General features: G+C 61.7%; 2 protein-coding genes across 2 annotated transcripts; one reads left to right on the plus strand and one right to left on the minus strand.

The window, feature by feature from the left end:
* Nucleotides 1–2939: 2939 nt before the first annotated feature.
* Nucleotides 2940–3983, minus strand: TMEM256 (transmembrane protein 256). The gene is made up of 4 exons (XM_030295585.1): nt 3872–3983; nt 3599–3630; nt 3268–3348; nt 2940–3173 (listed from the first exon to the last, which is right to left on the minus strand). The coding sequence occupies exons 1-4, from the start codon at nt 3954–3956 to the stop codon at nt 3030–3032; spliced, it is 342 nt and encodes a 113-aa protein (XP_030151445.1). The 5' UTR covers nt 3957–3983; the 3' UTR covers nt 2940–3029.
* Nucleotides 3984–8110: 4127 nt separating this feature from the next.
* On the plus strand, nt 8111–18247 carry NLGN2 (neuroligin 2). Its single transcript, XM_030296696.1, has 7 exons — nt 8111–8618; nt 11485–11535; nt 13655–13804; nt 13978–14163; nt 14291–14483; nt 14834–15430; nt 16329–18247. The coding sequence occupies exons 1-7, from the start codon at nt 8165–8167 to the stop codon at nt 17200–17202; spliced, it is 2505 nt and encodes an 834-aa protein (XP_030152556.1). The 5' UTR covers nt 8111–8164; the 3' UTR covers nt 17203–18247.
* Nucleotides 18248–18928: the final 681 nt, after the last annotated feature.

An 18928-nucleotide genomic window follows, 5' to 3' on the forward strand; every position in this document is an offset into this window, starting at 1 on the left:
ACTTCAGCCGGGTCACGATCTCGCGGTCCGTGAGTTCGAGCCCCGCGTCGGGCTCTGGGCTGATGGCTCAGAGCCTGGAGCCTGTTTCCGATTCTGTGTCTCCGTCTCTCTCTGCCCCTCCCCCGTTCATGCTCTGTCTCTCTCTGTCCCAAAAATAAATAAACAAACGTTGAAAAAAAAATTAAAAAAAAAAAATACACATTAAAATTTTTAAAAAAAATTTGTGAGCTCTAACTTTTTTCCATTAAAATTTGAAAACCATTGGTTTAAAGTGGATAGAGAAGCCAGCCAGGCAGTCACAGCCAGAGGGAAAACCAGGAGGGGTGTCCTAGAAACAACAGGATGTATTTTAAGGACAGTGTGGCCAACTGTGTCAAATGCTGCAGAGGCTAAAGACAAGATTAAGTCAACCATCGAGGGCACCAGCCTGGCTCAGTCGGTACAGTGTGGGACGCTTGATCTCAGGGTTGTGAGTTCAAGCCCCACATTGAGCATGGAACCTACTTAAAAAAAAAAAAAAAAAAAAAAAAAGAAGGGAGGTGCCTGGATGGCTCAGTTGATTGGGGTCCGATTCTTGATTTCAGCTCAGGTCTTGATCTTGGGGTCCTGCAATCAAGCCCCCTGTTGGGTTTCACGCCCAGCGTGGAGCCTAATTTTAAAAAAGAAAGAAAGAAAAAAAAAAGAAAAAGAAAGAAAATCGTCCGTTGGATCAGGCAACCAAGACCTCTAAGCGATCCATGGATCCTTCCGAGGGCATTTGTGGGGAAGAGAGGGGATGGGAGACCGGCCAGAAGAGGGGTGCTGAGTAAACCTGAGTCCAGATCTTTCCCAAGCCCCCACACTTCCCCGAGCTCCCCAACAACCTACTTGGATGTGTCCCAGGCATTTCAGAAGCAACCTGCCCCAAACTGACTGCCTCCCCCTCATCTTCCCCCTCCTTCCGTTCTTCTCATCTGAGTAACAGCACCTCCAACCACTAGGTGTGTAAACCGGAAACCTCCCGCTCGTTTCACCCTTACATCCAACCCATTAGCAGTTCCTGTCGGTACGACCCTCAAAATACATCCTGGATCGGACCCTTTCCACCACCTCTTCCACCCTAAGCCAAGCCACCACCATCATCTCATCCCTGGCCTTCCTGACTGGCCTGTGGCCACCCTGGCTTCCTCCAGATCTTTTAAGCGTACAAATCACGGGCGCCTGGGTTGAGTGGGTTGAGCATCCAACTCTTGGTTTTGGCTCAGATCATGATCTCGTGGTTTCATGAGTTCGAGCCCCAAGTCAGGATTCTCTCTCTCTGCCCCTCCTCCTGTCTCTCTCTAGATAAATCCATAAAAATTACATGTATAAAAGAGCCTAGCCTTCTCTTACTTGAAACCTTTCAACAACTCACTGTTGCTCTACAGACAGATTTCAAGCGCTTTACTACTCCCTGCAAGGCCTGCACGGAGTACCTGGGGGCCCTCATCACTACCCATCAGCCACATGGTTTTTGCTCTTTCTCCAACCACCCTCCCCCCTGCCTGATTTTCTCCTGCCTCAATGATTTTGGACTGCTCCTTTCTAGCCCGTTTCGCCAGCTTGCCTTTCCACCTAGGACAGGCTTCCCCTCCAACTCTGTACCTGGTTAGCTCCAGCTTCAACGGGACCTCCTCTGTGAGGCCCTCCCATCGGAAGGGGGACACACCCTCCACGACCCCACTGTCCCGCTGCCTCCCTGCTCTTTTCCTGCGCGTTCAGAGCACAACTCACAACCACCCATTTGTATGTTGAGCTGTTAAAGCCCGTTTTTACTACTTTGAAACTCGGCCCACACAGATCGTGGAGCCCCACTCTGCCCCCCCTTCCCCACCTCTGTCTCTGTTCATGGTCTCCTCCACAACAGAGTCTTCTTTTTAAGTTTATTTATTTAAAAAAAATTTTGTTAATGTTTATTTTTGAGAGAGAGAGTGCACGAGCGCGAGCAGGGGAATGGCAGAGGGAGAGGAAGTCACAGAATCAGAAGCAGGCTATTGGCTCTGAGCTGTTAGCACAGAGCCTGACGTGGGGCTCAAACTCACAGACTGCGAGTTCATGACCTGAGCGGAAATAGGGCACTTCACCGACTGAGCCACCCAGGCGCCCCTAAGTTTATTTATTTTGGGAGGGGAGGGACAGAGAGAGAGAGAGGAAGACACAGAATGGGAAGCTGGCTCCTGGCTCTGAGCTGTCAGCACAGAGCCTGATGTGGGGCTCGAACTCACGGACCACGAGATCATGCCCTGAGCTGAGACAGGACGCTTAACCAACCGAGCCACCCAGGTTCCCCTAAGTTTGTTTTTGAGCGAGAGGAAGAGAGAGTGCAGAGAGTGCAAGAGGGGGACAGAATCCCAACCCTGCTCAGTGCTGTCAGTGCAGAGCCCGACGCAGGGCTCGAACCCATGAACCGTGAGATCATGACCTGATCTGAGATCAAGAGTTGGGCGCTTAATGGACTGAGCCACCCAGGCGGCCCCACAACAGAGCTCTTTTAAGGATCATCTCAAGCACTGAAGCCTTTTATGCGCCCCCATACATGATGATCTGTCCCTGCATTGAACCCCAAAAAGTTTTGTAACTAATGGCACTAGTCCTGAGCTGCCTTGCCTCAACTCTGACTTCTAGAGTGAATGTTCAATAAATGTGTGGCCTGGCAGGCCTGAAAACTTTACCCTACAGTAACCTTCAGTTCTAGTGGGCAGCAGAACCGCACGGTGACTTGGGCCCAAAGAGTGCTTCGGAAAGATTCTGCAGTATTTCCAACATTCTTTAGGACTCTGACGCCCACCGGTTTCAGAACCTCCTAACAAGCTAACCTCGAATGAACAGAATCCCCAGACCCAAGATTCAGTCTCAGGAAAGGGAAGGAGTCCAGAGGTGGACAATGCTTACCCTTCTTTCTCCAAGAGGTTACACGAACAAAGACTTGAGTTCTTTATTTGCCTTTCCCTTTTAATCCCCTCCCTGCTCCAACTCTTAAAGAAGTACCCAGCAATCAATTACAAAGAAGTTCAAAGGGCCAAGGCAAGCCAGCCCAAGATTAACAGGCTCCCTCCCACGGGGGCCAAAGTCTGGATGCTGGGGTCTCCACTCAGAGCCTGGTAGTAAAAGCTGGTGCAGAATAATGTGGTTCCAGAGGCTAGCAGTAACCCGGCCTGAAGGAGACACAAGAATACAGGCCAGTAAGAACAGGGCCGACGGAGGGAGCTGGTGGGGCATGGTCAGGGTTGGGCATGGGGGTAGGATTACCCAGAGGGGCTTTCTGCAATGGGGCACCCCTAACAGAGCCAGGCTGTGGAAGAAGTGGTGTTTGTTGGCCTTGTCGAAGAGCTGTAAGAAAAAGAGAAATGGAAGGCGGGGTGGGGGAAGGCACTTCTTAAGCAACGCTGGTGCCTGCATCCCGTGGGGGCACATCGGAAAAAGTTCGTCCCCCCGCTAAAGTCCCGGCTCGCCTGTCCCACCAGCACCCACGGCACACGCTCGCCGCCCTCGGTGCTCCGCCCCTCCCCTACTTCCCTCAGCGAGCCCAGACTTGGGGCGCTCCTAGACCCGGAAGCTGGGCAGCCCCAAGTCCCTTCACCTCCTTCCCGTAGGCATCCGGGAACTGGGCGCCTGTGGAAGGAGAGGCAAAGGTTACCAGTCCGAGCACCTGCCTCCACCGCCCCGACTCCCGGGTGGAGGGAGGGCCCAGGTGGATGCCCCCAGAAGGCGTCTCATTGGTGCAAACGCACATGGGCGCTTCTGGGGACCAAACTGGACCAGGCAGAGGGCTGTCCGGTGGAGGGGAAAGCCGGCACTTCCCATAGACCCCGCCCCTGCACTAGACCCCGAAGGTCGACCCCAGCCCCCTGACCGTGCGCCCCGTAGGAGGCCAAGCCTAAGGCCCCGGCTCCGGACAAGGCGGCCAAGCGGCGGAAAGCAGCCCCCGGCCCGGCCATGGCAGTGGATGGTCACGCGCCGGAGGAACACCGCCCAGGCCACCCAAGAGGCCAGCCAATCCCAATCTCCCATGCAAATAATGTCCAAAAGTGCCCAATCCGGGACGTGTTCATTCCGGCGTCCAGGTCCTCACCCGGGTACTTGCGCCTTTGTAAAAGCTCTGCTGAGTGGCGAAGCCGCGTGGCGGGCGGAGAAACAAGAACCAATCAGGGTCGGAGGAGCGGAGCAGTGAGGGGCGGGGCGCGGAGGCGGGACTAGAGGATTTGCGTCACGGATTGGCCCACTTTCAAAGTTGATCGCTCCTTCCGATACCTACCCCCTCCCACCTCCGGCCAATTTCCAAAGATCCCGGTCCCCACGCGGAGTTCCGCCCCTTTCCCCACTGGCTCCTCCTTTTCAGCTTTAAACCAGGCCTACTCTCACAAGGAGGCGGCCGCTCGGGTAACCAAGCCCCACCCACCGCCGTCAGAACCCCGCCCACTGTCGAGATGGCCCCTCCCACGGACCCAAGGCCCCGCCTTCTTCGTGTGATGCCCCGCCCCCTTGAGTTCACCCTCCCCCCCCCCCCCCCCACCCGCCCCCAACCCACCAACCGCGGGAGCCCGGAGGGTGGGAGACCCGGTGGGGGCGATGTCTCCACCCTGCCCCGGCCCGCTTCGTTCATCCGTCGGTCTGTCCGCTCCCGCCCCCTTCTCCCGTCTCCAATCCCCCCACACTCTGGAGGGCGGGCGGGCAGGCGGGTACGAGCGAGGGGTGTGCGCCGCTCTCTCCGCAGGGGGCGGGGGAGGCGGCCGCGCGGTGACGCGCGGGGCTGCTGCGGCTGCTCCGCCGGCGGATCATCACTCTCGGGCTGGGATGGACGCGGGGCGGGCGGGCCCTGGCGCGCGGAGCCAGGAGTCCGGGCCTCCTGGCTGCTGAGCGTCCCCCGAAGCCTCCCCTTTACCCCCGTTGCCCCTCCTAGGAGCCCTGCCGACCCCCACCCCGGGGCTCCAGACCCGGCTCCCGCCCTCCTCTGACTCCCTGGACCTCCCCCTCCCGCCCGCCCTCGGGATCGACTAGATCCCTCCCCCTCCCCGAGGATTCCGGCTGGATCCCTGCCCCTGCACCGCGGATCCTGCGCTCCCGGGCTCCGGGCCCCTGGGGATTGCCGTGGACACCTCCTCCCGCACCCGATCCCTTAGGATCTTCCGCCTGTACCACCTTCTGGTCCCTCGAAGCCGGCCCACGGAGCCAGTGGATCCCCAATCCAGTCCTGTCTCGTTGCCCCCTCTTCGCTCCGCCGGCCCCACTGCGGGGTTCCCTGTTCTCGGGTTCCTCCTGACCCCATCCCCTACCTCTCCTTTCCCCGGGGATCGACTGGATCCCGGCCCCGCCCCCCGGGGCTGGGGCGATCCCCCTCCCCCGCCCGGTGAGGCGCTGCGGGCGGGGGCTGGGCCTGCGGGGCCGCGGGGGCTCAGAGGCCGCCGCCCCCCTCCCGAAGCCCATCCGCCCCCTACTCGGAGCCCTGGATGGAGGCACCACGGCCCCAGGGCTGAGCCAGGTAGGAGCTAAGCCGGGCCGGGTGGAGGGGGGTGCGTGGCGGTCCACTGGGGTCTCCTTTTCCCCATCTCTCTCCCTGCGCCTGGTTTCCCCCCAGCCTGCTCTGTCTGCGTGTCTCCGCCTAGGGATGCTCTCGCCGTGTCTCTGCGTCTCGGTCTCTTTGTCTCTGCCTCTCTCCAGCCCATGAATGATCCTTTGAATGGGCCCACAGACCCCGTGTGTTCCCATCTCCCCCTCCCCCTCCTTCTCCCCTTCCCGGCCAAGCCATTTTCCCCACTGCAGGAAGAGGGGGGGGGGGGCCTGCGGCCTGAGCCCCCCTCCCTCAATTCTCCCCGGCTGGGGGAGTCAGGCCTGGGCAGGAATGGAGAGAGCAAGGCAGAGGGATAGGGAGAAGGAGGGGGAGAAAGATGTGGCAGACAGAGATGGGGCGAGAAAATGGGGGAGACAGAGATAGGGAAAGAGGGGAGAGAGAGAGAGAAGTAGAAGGGGCTTAAGGGAGAAATTTGGGGAAGAGGTTTGAAGGAGAGAGAGAGAGATGAGCCACGGCGAGGAGGGAGATGTGGAAAGATTCGTAGAAGAGAGAAGGGGAAAGGACTGAAGGCAGAAACGAGAGCAAGCTGGAAGAGGCCGGGAAAGATGCTCCGAGGGAGCATCATGGAGAGGAGAGAGGTGAGGGGAGGGAAGGGAGAGAAGCTGGCAGTGAGGAGGCCAGGGGCCCAAAGTACCTTAAAGGGGGGGGGGGGCAGAAACAGACCATGTTAGTAGGAGGGGGAGGGGGAGGCAGGGCCATGCAAGCAGAACCCAGCCTGGCTTGGACAGAGGAGATCCTGAGGGAGCCAGCCCCAAGCCCCCTCCTGGTGACGGGGGAACAGGAGCTTAAGAGGACCTGAAGAGGGGGAGGGCACGGCTGGGTGTGTGTGGTAAGGATTCCTGTGTCCTCAGCTCTGGAATAAATTGACACCTGCAGAGAGCCACCCGCGGGCTGGCGCCTGGCTCCGAAAACCCCGCGTCAGCAAACAGCTCTGGCGGCTGTTGGGGGGGGGGGGGGACAGGGGGCGCTTGCTGGAATGACCTGGGTGTCTGCCCCTTTGGTCTGATCTCGTCTCTTGTCCTGTCCCTGCTGTCCTGGGCATCCAGGCATCAGAGCAGCAACTGTGGGGGGGCTGGCAAGGGGAAGGGGACATCAGTAGCTGAGATGGGGTGAGCAGAAAGCCGAGGTTTGACCCCCCCTCCCCCAGGACGGAGGTCAAAATGCCACGCATGGAAGAGGCGTCTGGGGCCCAAGGCTGTTGGAGACTGTGGGAGGGGGGCAGTGGGTGGACGCATGTGATGCCCTCCAAACCCACCTCAGCACCCCTTCTCCCCAGCCAGAGGCCTGGTCACTAGGGCTAGGCTCTGATTGGCCCACAAGGGGCAAGAGGCGGATCTTTTAGGGTTCTCCAGGCCCCAATCTCCCGCTCCCCTCAACATACACACTTCTTTCTCTATGCTAAGGTTGGGGAAAACTCACGCCTCTGCCCTCATGCCCTGAATGTACCCCGCGACCAAGCCAGCCCCTTCCCCTCTTCCTCCAGACCCCCCTCTAGGGTTAAAGCTGCAGCCGGTTGCCGAGGTAACATTGCGGGGCAGCATCCCGTCGCCCGGCAACCGGCCGCAGGATCACGCATCTGTCCCCGGATTTGCCCCTCCAGCATCCCCTGCCTACTCGAGGCCCTGCCTCAAGGCACCTTAACTCCTGATGGAAGGAATGAGGAACACCTGGGGGAAAGGGGCCCCCCCCCCCCCCCACTGTTGCACAGATTCTTAGGGAATGGGCTGTGGAAGGAAGGAAAAGGTGCTGGGCTCCTGTGGTCCCAAGAAGGGCCCGAGTCTGGCCGGGGTGGGGGTTCAGTGCCTGGAAATTACAGCTGAGGAGTAATTAACACGTATAAACAAACCCGCCACTTCCTGCTAATTAATGACTTGGTATTTTTATTTTCTCTTCCTTGTCTCTCTCATCCCTCCCAGGGAGGTGGGAACTGGGACTCCTGAGTCCCCCAGCAACGCCTGCCTAGGAGGGACAAAGCAGCTGGAAGGGTGGGGGGCAGGCTGGTTCTGGGGAGCTGGCCTGCTTCTCCTCTGGCTCTGTCCTGGACCTGTGCTGCATCTTGACCCTACCCTAGCCTTAGACTTTTCTATCTGGGTCCCTGCTTTGGGGGTGGGGTGTTGGGGTGGGAGGGGGAGGCGCTAGGGGGCCGGACGGTGGAAGAAGGGGGGCAACTTGGTGTGGATTCCAAGTCACTAACCACTTGTCTCTTGTTTTCCCCATTCCCTTCTGTCTGCCCTGTCCAATTTCCCTTCCCTTCTTCCACTTCTCCGTATTGTTCTGTCTGTCTGTCTGTCTGTCTGTCTCTTGCATACCCCGTCCCTCCTCCCCCCGGCAGGTCGGGCCTGCCTTCACCTTCTCCCATTTCTTTCCCCTTCCCCACCCCTCGCCCCCTCCATGGAGAGGAACAGACCCCTTCTCTGTCCAGTCTAACCCAGGTCCCTCCCCACCCCCCTCCTCCCTCCTTTCCCCCACCCCCTTCCCCCCTCCTGGGGCAAGGGGGGCCTCCCTCCCTCTCCCCCCCCTTCTCTCTCTCTCCGAGGGGGGGGGTCCCGGGGAGGGAGGGGGGGTCCCCCGATCAGCATGTGGCTCCTGGCGCTGTGTCTGGTGGGGCTGGCAGGGGCTCAACGGGGGGGAGGGGGTCCTGGCGGCTCCCCGGGTGGCCCGGGCCTGGGCCTCAGCAGCCTCGGGGAGGAGCGCTTCCCAGTGGTGAACACGGCCTATGGGCGAGTGCGCGGCGTGCGCCGTGAGCTCAACAACGAGATCCTGGGCCCCGTCGTGCAGTTTTTGGGCGTACCCTACGCCACGCCACCCTTGGGCGCCCGCCGCTTCCAGCCGCCCGAGGCCCCCGCCTCGTGGCCCGGCGTGCGCAACGCCACCACCCTGCCGCCCGCCTGCCCGCAGAACCTGCACGGGGCGCTGCCCGCAATCATGCTGCCTGTGTGGTTCACCGACAACTTGGAGGCGGCCGCCACCTACGTGCAGAACCAGAGCGAGGACTGCCTGTATCTGAACCTCTACGTGCCCACCGAGGACGGTAAGGGCGCGGGCACCAGGCGGGGCACCCCGTGGACGCAGGCCACAAAGGCGCATGCGGACCCTCGGGCGCCGGCACCTGCTGGCCTTTGCGGGGGGGCCGTGAGAGGCGCTGTGTGCCTGCAGGCGCCGAGTGCCCTCCCAGGGTGGCCCCGGGCACCTGGCGGGCAGTCCCAGGAACGCATCCCACAGACAGCCACCCCGGACGTTCTCTGGGGGGCTTAGCGACCCCATCCCCGCAAAGGCGCGCACAGAGTGGCCCCTGAGGGTGACGAGGCATCGGAAGCACCTGTTACCTGCCTAGACGCCCACTCCAGCTCTGTGCCACCTCCCACGCCCAGGCCTGGGCTCCTCCCGAGGAATACCCACTTTAGTGACTTCTGCCCCTCAAGACAGACAGAGACTCCCTTTCCTCCAGGTGTGCTTGGACAGACTGCCACCTCCCACATCACATCCAGAGGGCCTCACCCGAGCTCAGGGTCTCCTCTTCAGACAGCTCTGTCCCCTGACCCCTGTGCACCCCTGAAGGATCAGGGACCCCCCCCCTCCCCCGCCTCGCCAGGGGCCCCTCCATTCAGAGCCCAGCACACCCATCCCCATCAGAACATCTTTCCCTCAGGGCTCTAGAGCGGGCTGCCCTCGTGAGGTGCGCCCCGGCAGGGCACACGGCCCCCAGCACACTGCCCGGAAAGTTCTCCCCGGGCCAGCCTTCAGCACACGGGGTATCTCTCAGGGTACCTTCCAGCTGTCCTTATATGATATCCTTGTATCACTGCTTCCGTCTATGTCCATGAACACCCCCATATCATTACTCCAGAACACCCCCACACCGCCACCTATGGATCACGTGACCTAGCGAGAGCGCTTACCCGAGTAACCCCGCAGGTGGCCATTCACACCACAGTCCCCAGCACCCTCAACACTTCCCAGGCGTCGGTTACCCCAACCCTTCCTAGTCCCAGGAAGGGACTCGCATCACGACTCAGGCTGTGACAGTGCGCCCAACGGCCCTTTCCCCTACCCACAGATCCAGTGCTCGGACACCTCACGCCCAACACATTCCGTTCCAGCCACCCTGTGTTCCTTGTACCAGCCATGCACCCCAACATCGTAACCACCCTTCCCATAGAAACCATGCCTCCTAGCAACCCATGCCCACGACGCTCAGAAGTCTCATCTACTGCAATCCTACCCAGATTCCAAGCACCTCAATGCACCCCACACCTCCTCCCCAATACCGCGACCCCCTCCACGTGAGGGCCGTCCACCCCCCGCCCCCCTGCCCTCTCACGGGCCACCCACCCTGACAGCCTACCTACCCCTAACGATGGCCTGTGAGTCGTCCACCCGGTACTTCCCACCAATGGGCTGTCCACCCTGCCCCCACGCCACCCACGCCCACACCTTCTGTATTTTTAACCGTCTCTTATCACAGACCTGCTTGGGGCCTGACACATTCAGGTGATCTCACTGAATCCTCACATCAGCTCCGGGAGGAAGAGGTTGACTCAGGCAGGCGCGCCCTCGCGCTCGCGCACGCGCGGGCACGGACGCACAACATTCTCACGCCCACATGTGCCCTGGTGACTTCATCCCCAGTCGCTTCCTGATCCTACTGGGTCCCTATGGGGCCATCACCGCTAGCTGGGAGAAGCCTTCCAGAGACTGGCTTAGGCCTTGCGGACCCGTCCCTCCCCGCGCTGGTCCTTATGTCAATGCGGAGAGATCCATCAGCCGGGGGGACGGGGGGGACCCCTCCGATTCCTGGGCTCTAGCTCTCCCCTGACCACTCCCCAGTCTGGAAGAAACCTGAAACCAAACTGCGAGCCCAGTCTGGGGCCTTTCCTTGACAAGGGGCACACTTTGTGCCTCCCGGCACCTTCTGGCTGGCACCCTATGTGTCAGGCTGGCTCAGGTCACTGGGTTTCCTGTTCCCTATGTGGGGACCGAACCCCGAACTGGGGAGGGGGCGCTTTCTGGCGTTAGAGCAGTGGCGGGATGGGGGTGGGGTGGGGGGAGGTGCTCACGACCCCGGTGGGAAGTTTACCGGTCTGGACCGGGGTGGGGGAGAGTAGGCCTGGGTAAGGGGGGAGGTTGGGGGGTGCAGAGGGAAGAGGTGGAATGGAGGGCAAGACCTGATGACCCCTTTCCCTGCTTCGCCCCACACTGGGGAGGTGGGGTGAGAAGCCAGGCCCGTGAGTGCGGAAGGGAGAGGCGTGCTGGCGGGTGAGAGGCTGGACAGGCGGGCGGGCGGCCCGACTGACCTACCCCCAGCCCTCCGGTGGGCAGCTGAGGGCCTCCAGGGGCTGCGAGCTCGGGAGGGGGGGGTCTCTGCTCTGCCCCCCGGATCGGTCCTTTCCGCTGCAGCCCCCATCTCTCAGTCTGGGGGAGCAGGCAGGTGCCGCGCGGGCCCTGAAGAGGGCCTGTGCGAGTGGTGGCCCCGTGGTACAGCTGGCCTTGGTGACCCGGGCTCGGGTGGGCCTCCCCTCCCCTCCCCACCCCCACCTCTAACACCGCTTAATTTCCAGCGATTAGCAAACACTTCGACAAGCCAAGTCAATGTCTTTAAAACAGGCTTCAGCCCACTCAGGCCCCGCCCCCCCCCCCCCCACCTCCAAAACCAGCCTTTTCTTTGGGGCATGACTTTTTCCGGGAAGGGGAACAAAATCGGGTTGTAGAAACGTTTTTCTCTTTTCTTGGTTTCTTTTTCTTGCGACCAAATTTTGCTTTTTTCGGCTTATTTTTTCTGCCCCCACCCTCCCCTTTTCTGCTTTCTGCCCTCCCCTCCCCATCCACCACCTCCCCCCGACCCCCATCTTTCCCCACAAAATTGTCCTTTTTTCTCTGTTTTGTGTTCCCGGTCTTAGGTCCGCTCACAAAAAAACGTGACGAGGCGACGCTCAATCCGCCGGACACAGGTAGATTTAAAAATCCGGCTGCTGCATGTGGTTGCTGATAAGAGGACGGTCACGGCCCTGCCCCTAACTAAATGCCCCCGCAGCCCTCCAGGCCCCTAAGTCGTTGTCCCCAACTAAAAACGAAAAAGAAAAGAAAAGAAAAATTTGTAATAATTGGAAACGAGAATTGCGAAAACTGCAAACGCAATCTGAACCATGTTGGACCCACTAGCGAACCTGCAAGGAAAGCTAAACGCAGCAAAAATGAAAGTGAAAACACAATTGGATGTTTAGCGTTTGACAGAAATTTGGGCTGGTTTGCCACTCGTGACAAGTAACATTTGAGGGAGAAAACAAAAAAGCCACACAAACTTTAATCTGGAGCAAAACTCCATTTGAAACAGACAAAAATCTAAAGTTGGCAAATTGGTGGCCCAGTTGAAACGGCAGAACCAAAAGCCTGCTATGATTTCCAAAAGCCTAGCAGATGCAGGAAACGCAAACATTCGAAGCAAATGAAAGAATTTGGAAATTTTTGAAAGCAGGGCCCGATATCTTGGAGTTTCACCGCAAAATTTTGAAAAGAAAAAAAAATGCAAAGAACTTTTTTCTTTTTTTCTTTTTTTCCGAAAAAAAAAAAAATGGATCTTTTTGGTTTTTGGGTTTTTTTTTTTTCTTTTCTTGTCGAATCTGCCCCCCGAGAGCTTCTTGTTTTTTGGTTGTTGTTTTTTTCTTTCTTTCTTCTTTCTTGATCCTGTTTTTTGTTGTTGGTTTTGAATTCTTGTCGCCCCCAGCTCCCCTCCCTGCTCCTTCCCTTTCTGACCCCCCCCTCCTCCCACGCTGGGAGTGGAGGTGCCGGGTGGGGAGGAGGGGGAGAACTGAGGACTTTAAGAGAGAGCCTTGCAGGGCGGACTCCAGCCCGAGTCTGGAGCAAGTGGGAGAACGAGGTTTGGAGAGGGCGCAGACAGGGCAGAGCCCAAGGGGCAGGGTGAGGTGGCAGAGAAGGTCCCGAGAGACTGGAGGCTGGAAAGCTGTCCGTAGGGGTGGAGGGGAGTGTCTCAGTGGCCTGCGGGCTGACCTCGTGGCAGGAGCAAAGTTCCCAGCAGGAGGGAGGTGAGCAGAGGCCCTGGGGATGGGCTGTGGAGGCCCAGGCCCGGCTCTCGTTTGTTGAATGCCCAGGCTAGTCAGACATGGCAGGTGTCAAGAAGGAGGAGGGCCCGTGGGGCCATGGGTGACCCCAGCCTGGCGCTGTGGCTGAATCGTGTGGGAGGGGCTGCAAGGGAGGGTACTTGCCATAGCCCTGGGGACCACTGTGGCGGGCCCTCCCAGGCTCCCACCCTCTTCTGGAATCTGTCACTCCTCGGTGTGGTCTGGAGGGCCTCAAGGGCCTACCGTACGTGGCAGTGATTGATGGGATCCTTTAGGGACATGGCAAGAGGGATGTCCGGTGCAGAACCCAGGGTCAGGCCAGTTTGTTGCAGGGGGTGGGGGGGGGGGTCTGAGAGTACAGAGCCGGGCCCTGGCTTTATCAGGCAGGCTCTCTCCCACCCTGCCTCCTCCTGCACAGTAATTAGGCTGGGGGTTGCCATGGTAACTGGGGAGGTGACCTAGAAAGGAATTAGGGCGGGGAGGAGACCAAGCCCCCAGGGACCCTAGGCTGGCACCCCCTCACCCACAGACCAGGCTACCACGTGGACATGAGGCCCAAGGCCTGAGTCTGAGGAGCCGCCAGGACCCTCCCAGCATCCCTAGCGCCAGACTTGGGAGTCTGGTCTCCCTAGGAGTGGGAAGGCGATTTGCTGCGTGTGTGTGTGGGTTGGGGGGTCCCCCGGGTCCAGCAGGTGCCCTGGGGAGGGTCCCCCGCTCACCCCGGCCTCTTAGGCTTCCCGGAAGGTCTGTGTGGCATTGGGAGACGTGCCGTGGGGCAGACTGGCAGGAGGTGAGGAGGGACCTTCGGCCAGGGCTAGACGGGGAGGGGGGGGAGGGGAATCCGGTCTTGCCCCCCCAGGGATGGGAGCGACACGTCCCCTGAGCTCCGGGCCGGTCGTCCGTAGCCCCGGGAGCTGGGCGGTGCTGCTTCTGGTCTGACTGTGCTCTTGTCCCCCGACCCTGGCCCACCGCCCGCCCCCTCCCCACGCAGATATCCGGGACTCTGGGAAGAAGCCCGTGATGCTGTTTCTGCACGGCGGCTCCTACATGGAGGGCACCGGCAACATGTTCGACGGCTCCGTCCTGGCCGCCTATGGGAACGTCATTGTAGCCACGCTCAACTACCGACTTGGGGTGCTCGGTGAGGGTGGACGGCCAACTCTAGGGGCTGGAGTCTGGGAGGGGGCCCTGGCGGGCGGTGTTCCCCTCGACCCGGCAGAAGCGGAAGGGCTTCTGGGCTAGACTGGGCTGCCCAGAGAGGGGGCCGGGGTGCTGCGACACCCCCAGGAAGGCCCTCTCCTCCTCTCCTCCCAGGTTTTCTCAGCACCGGGGACCAGGCTGCGAAAGGGAACTACGGCCTCCTGGACCAGATCCAGGCCCTGCGCTGGCTCAGCGAAAACGTTGCCCACTTTGGGGGTGACCCCGAGCGCATCACCATCTTTGGATCTGGAGCGGGGGCCTCCTGTGTCAACCTTCTGATCCTCTCTCACCATTCGGAAGGTACCAGCGACCCCGCCGCCTGCCCCCTCCCCCCGTCCCCTTTGCCACACTCGGATGCTCCCGGGGGCCCCCCCCTTCCCGCCTTGGGCTAACACAGCCCAGCCTGAGGTCTGCCTGTCCCTGCCAGGGTTGTTCCAGAAGGCCATCGCCCAGAGCGGCACCGCCATCTCCAGCTGGTCGGTCAACTACCAGCCGCTCAAGTACACGCGGCTGCTGGCGGCCAAGGTGGGCTGCGACCGCGAGGACAGCGCCGAGGCCGTGGAGTGTCTGCGCCGGAAGCCTTCCCGGGAGCTGGTGGACCAGGATGTGCAGCCCGCCCGGTATGGGGGTGGGAGAGGGCCCGGGCCAGGCCTTCACTTGCCTTGTTGGTTCCAAGGAGGTTGAGGGTGAGAGGTGGCCGCAGGCAAGGAGAGGTGGGCTTCGGGCCCCCCTACCGGCCCCGCCTTCTTCTCTCGGAAGCCGTCCCTAAGTGGAGGTGCCCAAACAGAGCGAGGGGGCGCACGGTGCCATGAGGTGCTTCAGGGACGACTTCCCGAGAGGCCAATCGCCCTGAAAGACTCAGGAGATTTTTAAGTAGGGGAGAAGGGTCTTGCGAGCACAGGGCTCAGCAGGCTATGAGCTGAGAGGAGGCCAGGGGGCAGGTGATGAGACCCTGACCCCTTCTCCCCAGCTACCACATCGCCTTCGGGCCCGTGGTGGACGGTGACGTCGTCCCCGATGACCCTGAGATCCTCATGCAGCAGGGAGAATTCCTCAACTATGACATGCTCATTGGTGTCAACCAAGGAGAAGGCCTCAAGTTCGTAGAGGACTCGGCGGAGAGCGAGGACGGCGTCTCCGCCAGCGCCTTTGACTTCACCGTCTCCAACTTCGTGGACAACCTGTATGGCTATCCGGAGGGCAAGGATGTGCTTCGAGAGACCATCAAGTTCATGTACACGGACTGGGCCGACCGGGACAACGGCGAGATGCGCCGAAAGACGCTGCTCGCGCTCTTTACAGACCACCAGTGGGTGGCGCCGGCCGTGGCCACCGCCAAGCTGCACGCTGACTACCAGTCCCCGGTCTACTTTTATACCTTCTACCACCACTGCCAGGCGGAGGGCCGGCCCGAGTGGGCGGACGCAGCGCACGGGGACGAACTACCCTACGTCTTCGGCGTGCCCATGGTGGGCGCCACCGACCTCTTCCCCTGCAACTTCTCCAAGAATGACGTCATGCTCAGCGCCGTGGTCATGACCTACTGGACCAACTTCGCCAAGACCGGGTGAGGGCCGGCGGGGCCGGGTGGGGCGCCCCCTGCAGGCCAAGGCGCGCACACCCTCCATCCTCCGCGCGGTCTCCCTCGCGCCCCCCACACAGTCGTCATTCCGGCATCTAACCCTGACCCTTCTCCGCCCAGGCACCTGCTGGACGCCTCCTCAGTGTCACGCACTGACCGTCCGCGGGGTCCGACAGAGAGGGCCCTGTCCTTCGCGGGGTGGGGCGGCTCGCTTGGCGGCTTTGGCTCCGGGTCTGTCTCTCCCGCCCTCCTCCTCCCTCTCTCCGGACACTCTGCTCTCGGTCTGATGCTCTGGGCTGTGTATGTGAGCGTGTGTGGGGATTTGTGTCTGTCCGGCTCTCTCTCACCGTCTCTTCGAATCCACGGATGCCTCTCCCTCTCTCTCTTCTGTTTACCTTTTGCCTGCTGGTTTCTCTCCTGTGTCTTCGACTCTCGGTTTCTGACGTTTTTATTTATTTTTGAGAGCTACAGACAGAGCGCGAGCAGGGGAGGGGCAGAGAGACAGACGGAGAGAGAGGGGGATGGAGACACAGAATCCGAAGCAGGCTCCAGGCTCTGAGCTGTCAGCCCAGAGCCCGATGCGGGGCTCGAACCCAGGAGATGTGAGATCAAGACCTGAGCCGAGTCGGACGCTTAACCTACTGAGCCACCCAGGCGCCCCTCTAAAATGTGTCCATCTCACTCAGTCGCAGCTGCTGCCTCTCTCGCTGTCTCTCTTCCTGTCTCGTGTTCTCTGGCTTTCCTTCCGTGTCCCGGGCTCTCTGCATCTCTTTGGAGCGCGCGCCCGCGCGCGCGCACGCGCACACACACACACCCTCCCCCACACCCTCCCCCTCGGGGCCTCCCCCTCACTCCCCCTCTCCCTGCCCTCCTGTGCCCACAGCGACCCCAACCAGCCGGTGCCGCAGGACACCAAGTTCATCCACACCAAGCCCAACCGCTTCGAGGAGGTCGTGTGGAGTAAGTTCAACAGCAAGGAGAAGCAGTACCTGCACATCGGCCTGAAGCCGCGCGTGCGCGACAACTACCGCGCCAACAAGGTGGCCTTCTGGCTGGAGCTCGTGCCGCACCTGCACAACCTGCACACGGAGCTCTTCACCACCACCACGCGCCTGCCGCCCTACGCCACGCGCTGGCCGCCGCGTCCCCCGCCCGGCGCCCCGGGCACCCGCCGGCCCCCGCCGCCCGCCACGCTGCCGCCCGAGCCCGAGCCCGAGCCGGGGCCCCGGGCCTACGACCGCTTCCCCGGGGACTCCCGAGACTACTCCACGGAGCTCAGCGTCACGGTGGCCGTGGGCGCCTCGCTCCTCTTCCTCAACATCCTCGCCTTCGCCGCGCTCTACTACAAGCGGGACCGGCGGCAGGAGCTGCGGTGCCGGCGGCTCAGCCCCCCGGGCGGCTCGGGCTCCGGCGTGCCGGGAGGGGGCGCCCTGCTGCCCGCCGCCGGCCGCGAGCTGCCGCCCGAGGAGGAGCTCGTGTCGCTGCAGCTGAAGCGGGCGGGCGGCGTCGGGGCGGACCCCGCCGAGGCCCTGCGCCCCGCCTGCCCGCCCGACTACACCCTGGCCCTGCGCCGGGCGCCGGACGACGTGCCTCTGCTGGCCCCCGGGGCCCTGACCCTGCTGCCCAGCGGCCTGGGGCCCCCGCCGCCGCCGCCGCCCCCCTCCCTCCACCCCTTCGGGCCCTTCCCCCCGCCGCCCCCCACCGCTACCAGCCACAACAACACGCTACCGCACCCCCACTCCACCACTCGGGTATAGGGGGCGGCGGGGGGAGGCCCTCCTCCTCCCCAGCCGTCCCCCCACCCCCAGCAACCCCCCACCCCCCACCCCCCCGCCGGCGGGCAGTGCCGCTCGGGAGGCAGGGAGGACCGCTCGGCGGGCGACAGGCTTTTCCTGCGCGGGGAGTGGCGGGGGCGGGGAGAGGGGGGCGTCACGCGCGGAGGAGCATGAGGTGGACACGGGTTTTCCTCGCCAGGATGCCGAGAGGCCCTTTCTCTTCTCTGGACCTGGGCCTCGGAACAACTCGGGGGGGGCGTTTCGTCCCCTCCATTGGGACACCAGTCTTAGGTGTGCGGAAACGTGGAAGTATTTTCCCACGTGGAGGTGTGCTTTCTCACGAGGGGGTGCGTTTTGCCATGTGCAGGGTGAGGTTTTTTTTTTGCCGCCCTGGACACATGTTGGCCCCCTCGAAGAGTTTCTGCGGGGATTTGTACCCCAGAATCCCGTTCCCTCCTGCCTTCTCCCACCTCCTCCCCTCCCCCACCCCATGGAGACCCTGGAAATGGCGTGTTCACGGACCCGTGACCCTTGGCCGCCGGACAGACGCAGCAGGGTGGTGCCTGGGAAGCAGCGAGGAAATCACAGTCCCCCCGCCCACCCCCACCCCGGCTCCCTGCCCCACCCCCCTCTGCCCCAGCCAAGCATGTTTATTCCCCCCACCCCTGGCATATGTCAGATGAAGCACGTTCTCTGGGTGGGCCTGGCCTTCGCAGACGACAGACACAGATTCCCTGCCAGGGGGAGGGAGGGAGGGAGGAGATCCGTGCACCCCCGTGCTCCCTGGGGAACTTGTTTCCCCACGGGCCCGGGACACATTTCTCTGGGTGGAAACGCCTTCTTGCATGTGGATGTGTGTGTTCCCATGCGGACGGCCCCCGGCTCTCCGGCGCTCCTTGGCCTCCCTGCCAGGTCCAAGAAGGCCTAGCGCCCCGTTCCTCCCCACCGGGCAGGTGGGGACAGACTCCCGACAGACAGAAGCTGGGGGTGGGGGTGGGGGGATGTACAACTCCTGGGGGCAGAGCTCTGCCCCTCTCCAAGAGATGCTAAGTTGGGGGGGGGGGCATGGCGTGCCACCCACAGAGGCCATGCATGTTTGACCAAAGCCCTCACTGGGGTCTGAGGACAGCCTTTCCCTCAGTCCTCAGATCATTGCTCATCCGTGCCAAACTGCGTAGGTGGGTTTGAGGGGTGGGGTGGGGGGAAGACCCTCAAAACGTGCCAAGGATTCCCCAGTCCTGGGCCAGGGCAGGTAACTGTGGAGACAGGGGGGGACACGGGGTGGGGGGGGAGGGGAAGTGGCAGCTACAAGGGTCCCGCCTGTGTCTCCGCTCTTCACTGTGTCTCATCCCCTCCCTCGGTGCCTCGGTGTCCTAATCCCCCAACCCCGTCTCCCTCTTTAAAGCCATCCCGTCTCGATGTCAGACCACCTTCTCCCCTTGGATGTCCTCCCCTTCTCTGACCTGGCCCCCCCTTCCCTCAGCCGGCCAGGGCTCAAGGAAAGGCGCGGGCGGAGAGCAGGGGGGCGAGGCTTCGAGGGACAGGTTGGGGAGAGAATGAGGTCAGCCGTGCCCAGGAACAGATGGAGGGGCAGTGGGGGGTGGGGCCTGGGCAGACAGCAGCAGGGAGAGTCTGAAAGGACATGTGTGAGGTGACTGCCCGGGAAGGAGGTGCCCCGGGACAAAGGGCTTGGGCCTCTGGGGACAGG

Source organism: Lynx canadensis, chromosome E1 (genome assembly GCF_007474595.2).
Source record: "Lynx canadensis isolate LIC74 chromosome E1, mLynCan4.pri.v2, whole genome shotgun sequence".
Lineage (NCBI taxonomy): Eukaryota > Metazoa > Chordata > Mammalia > Carnivora > Felidae > Lynx > Lynx canadensis.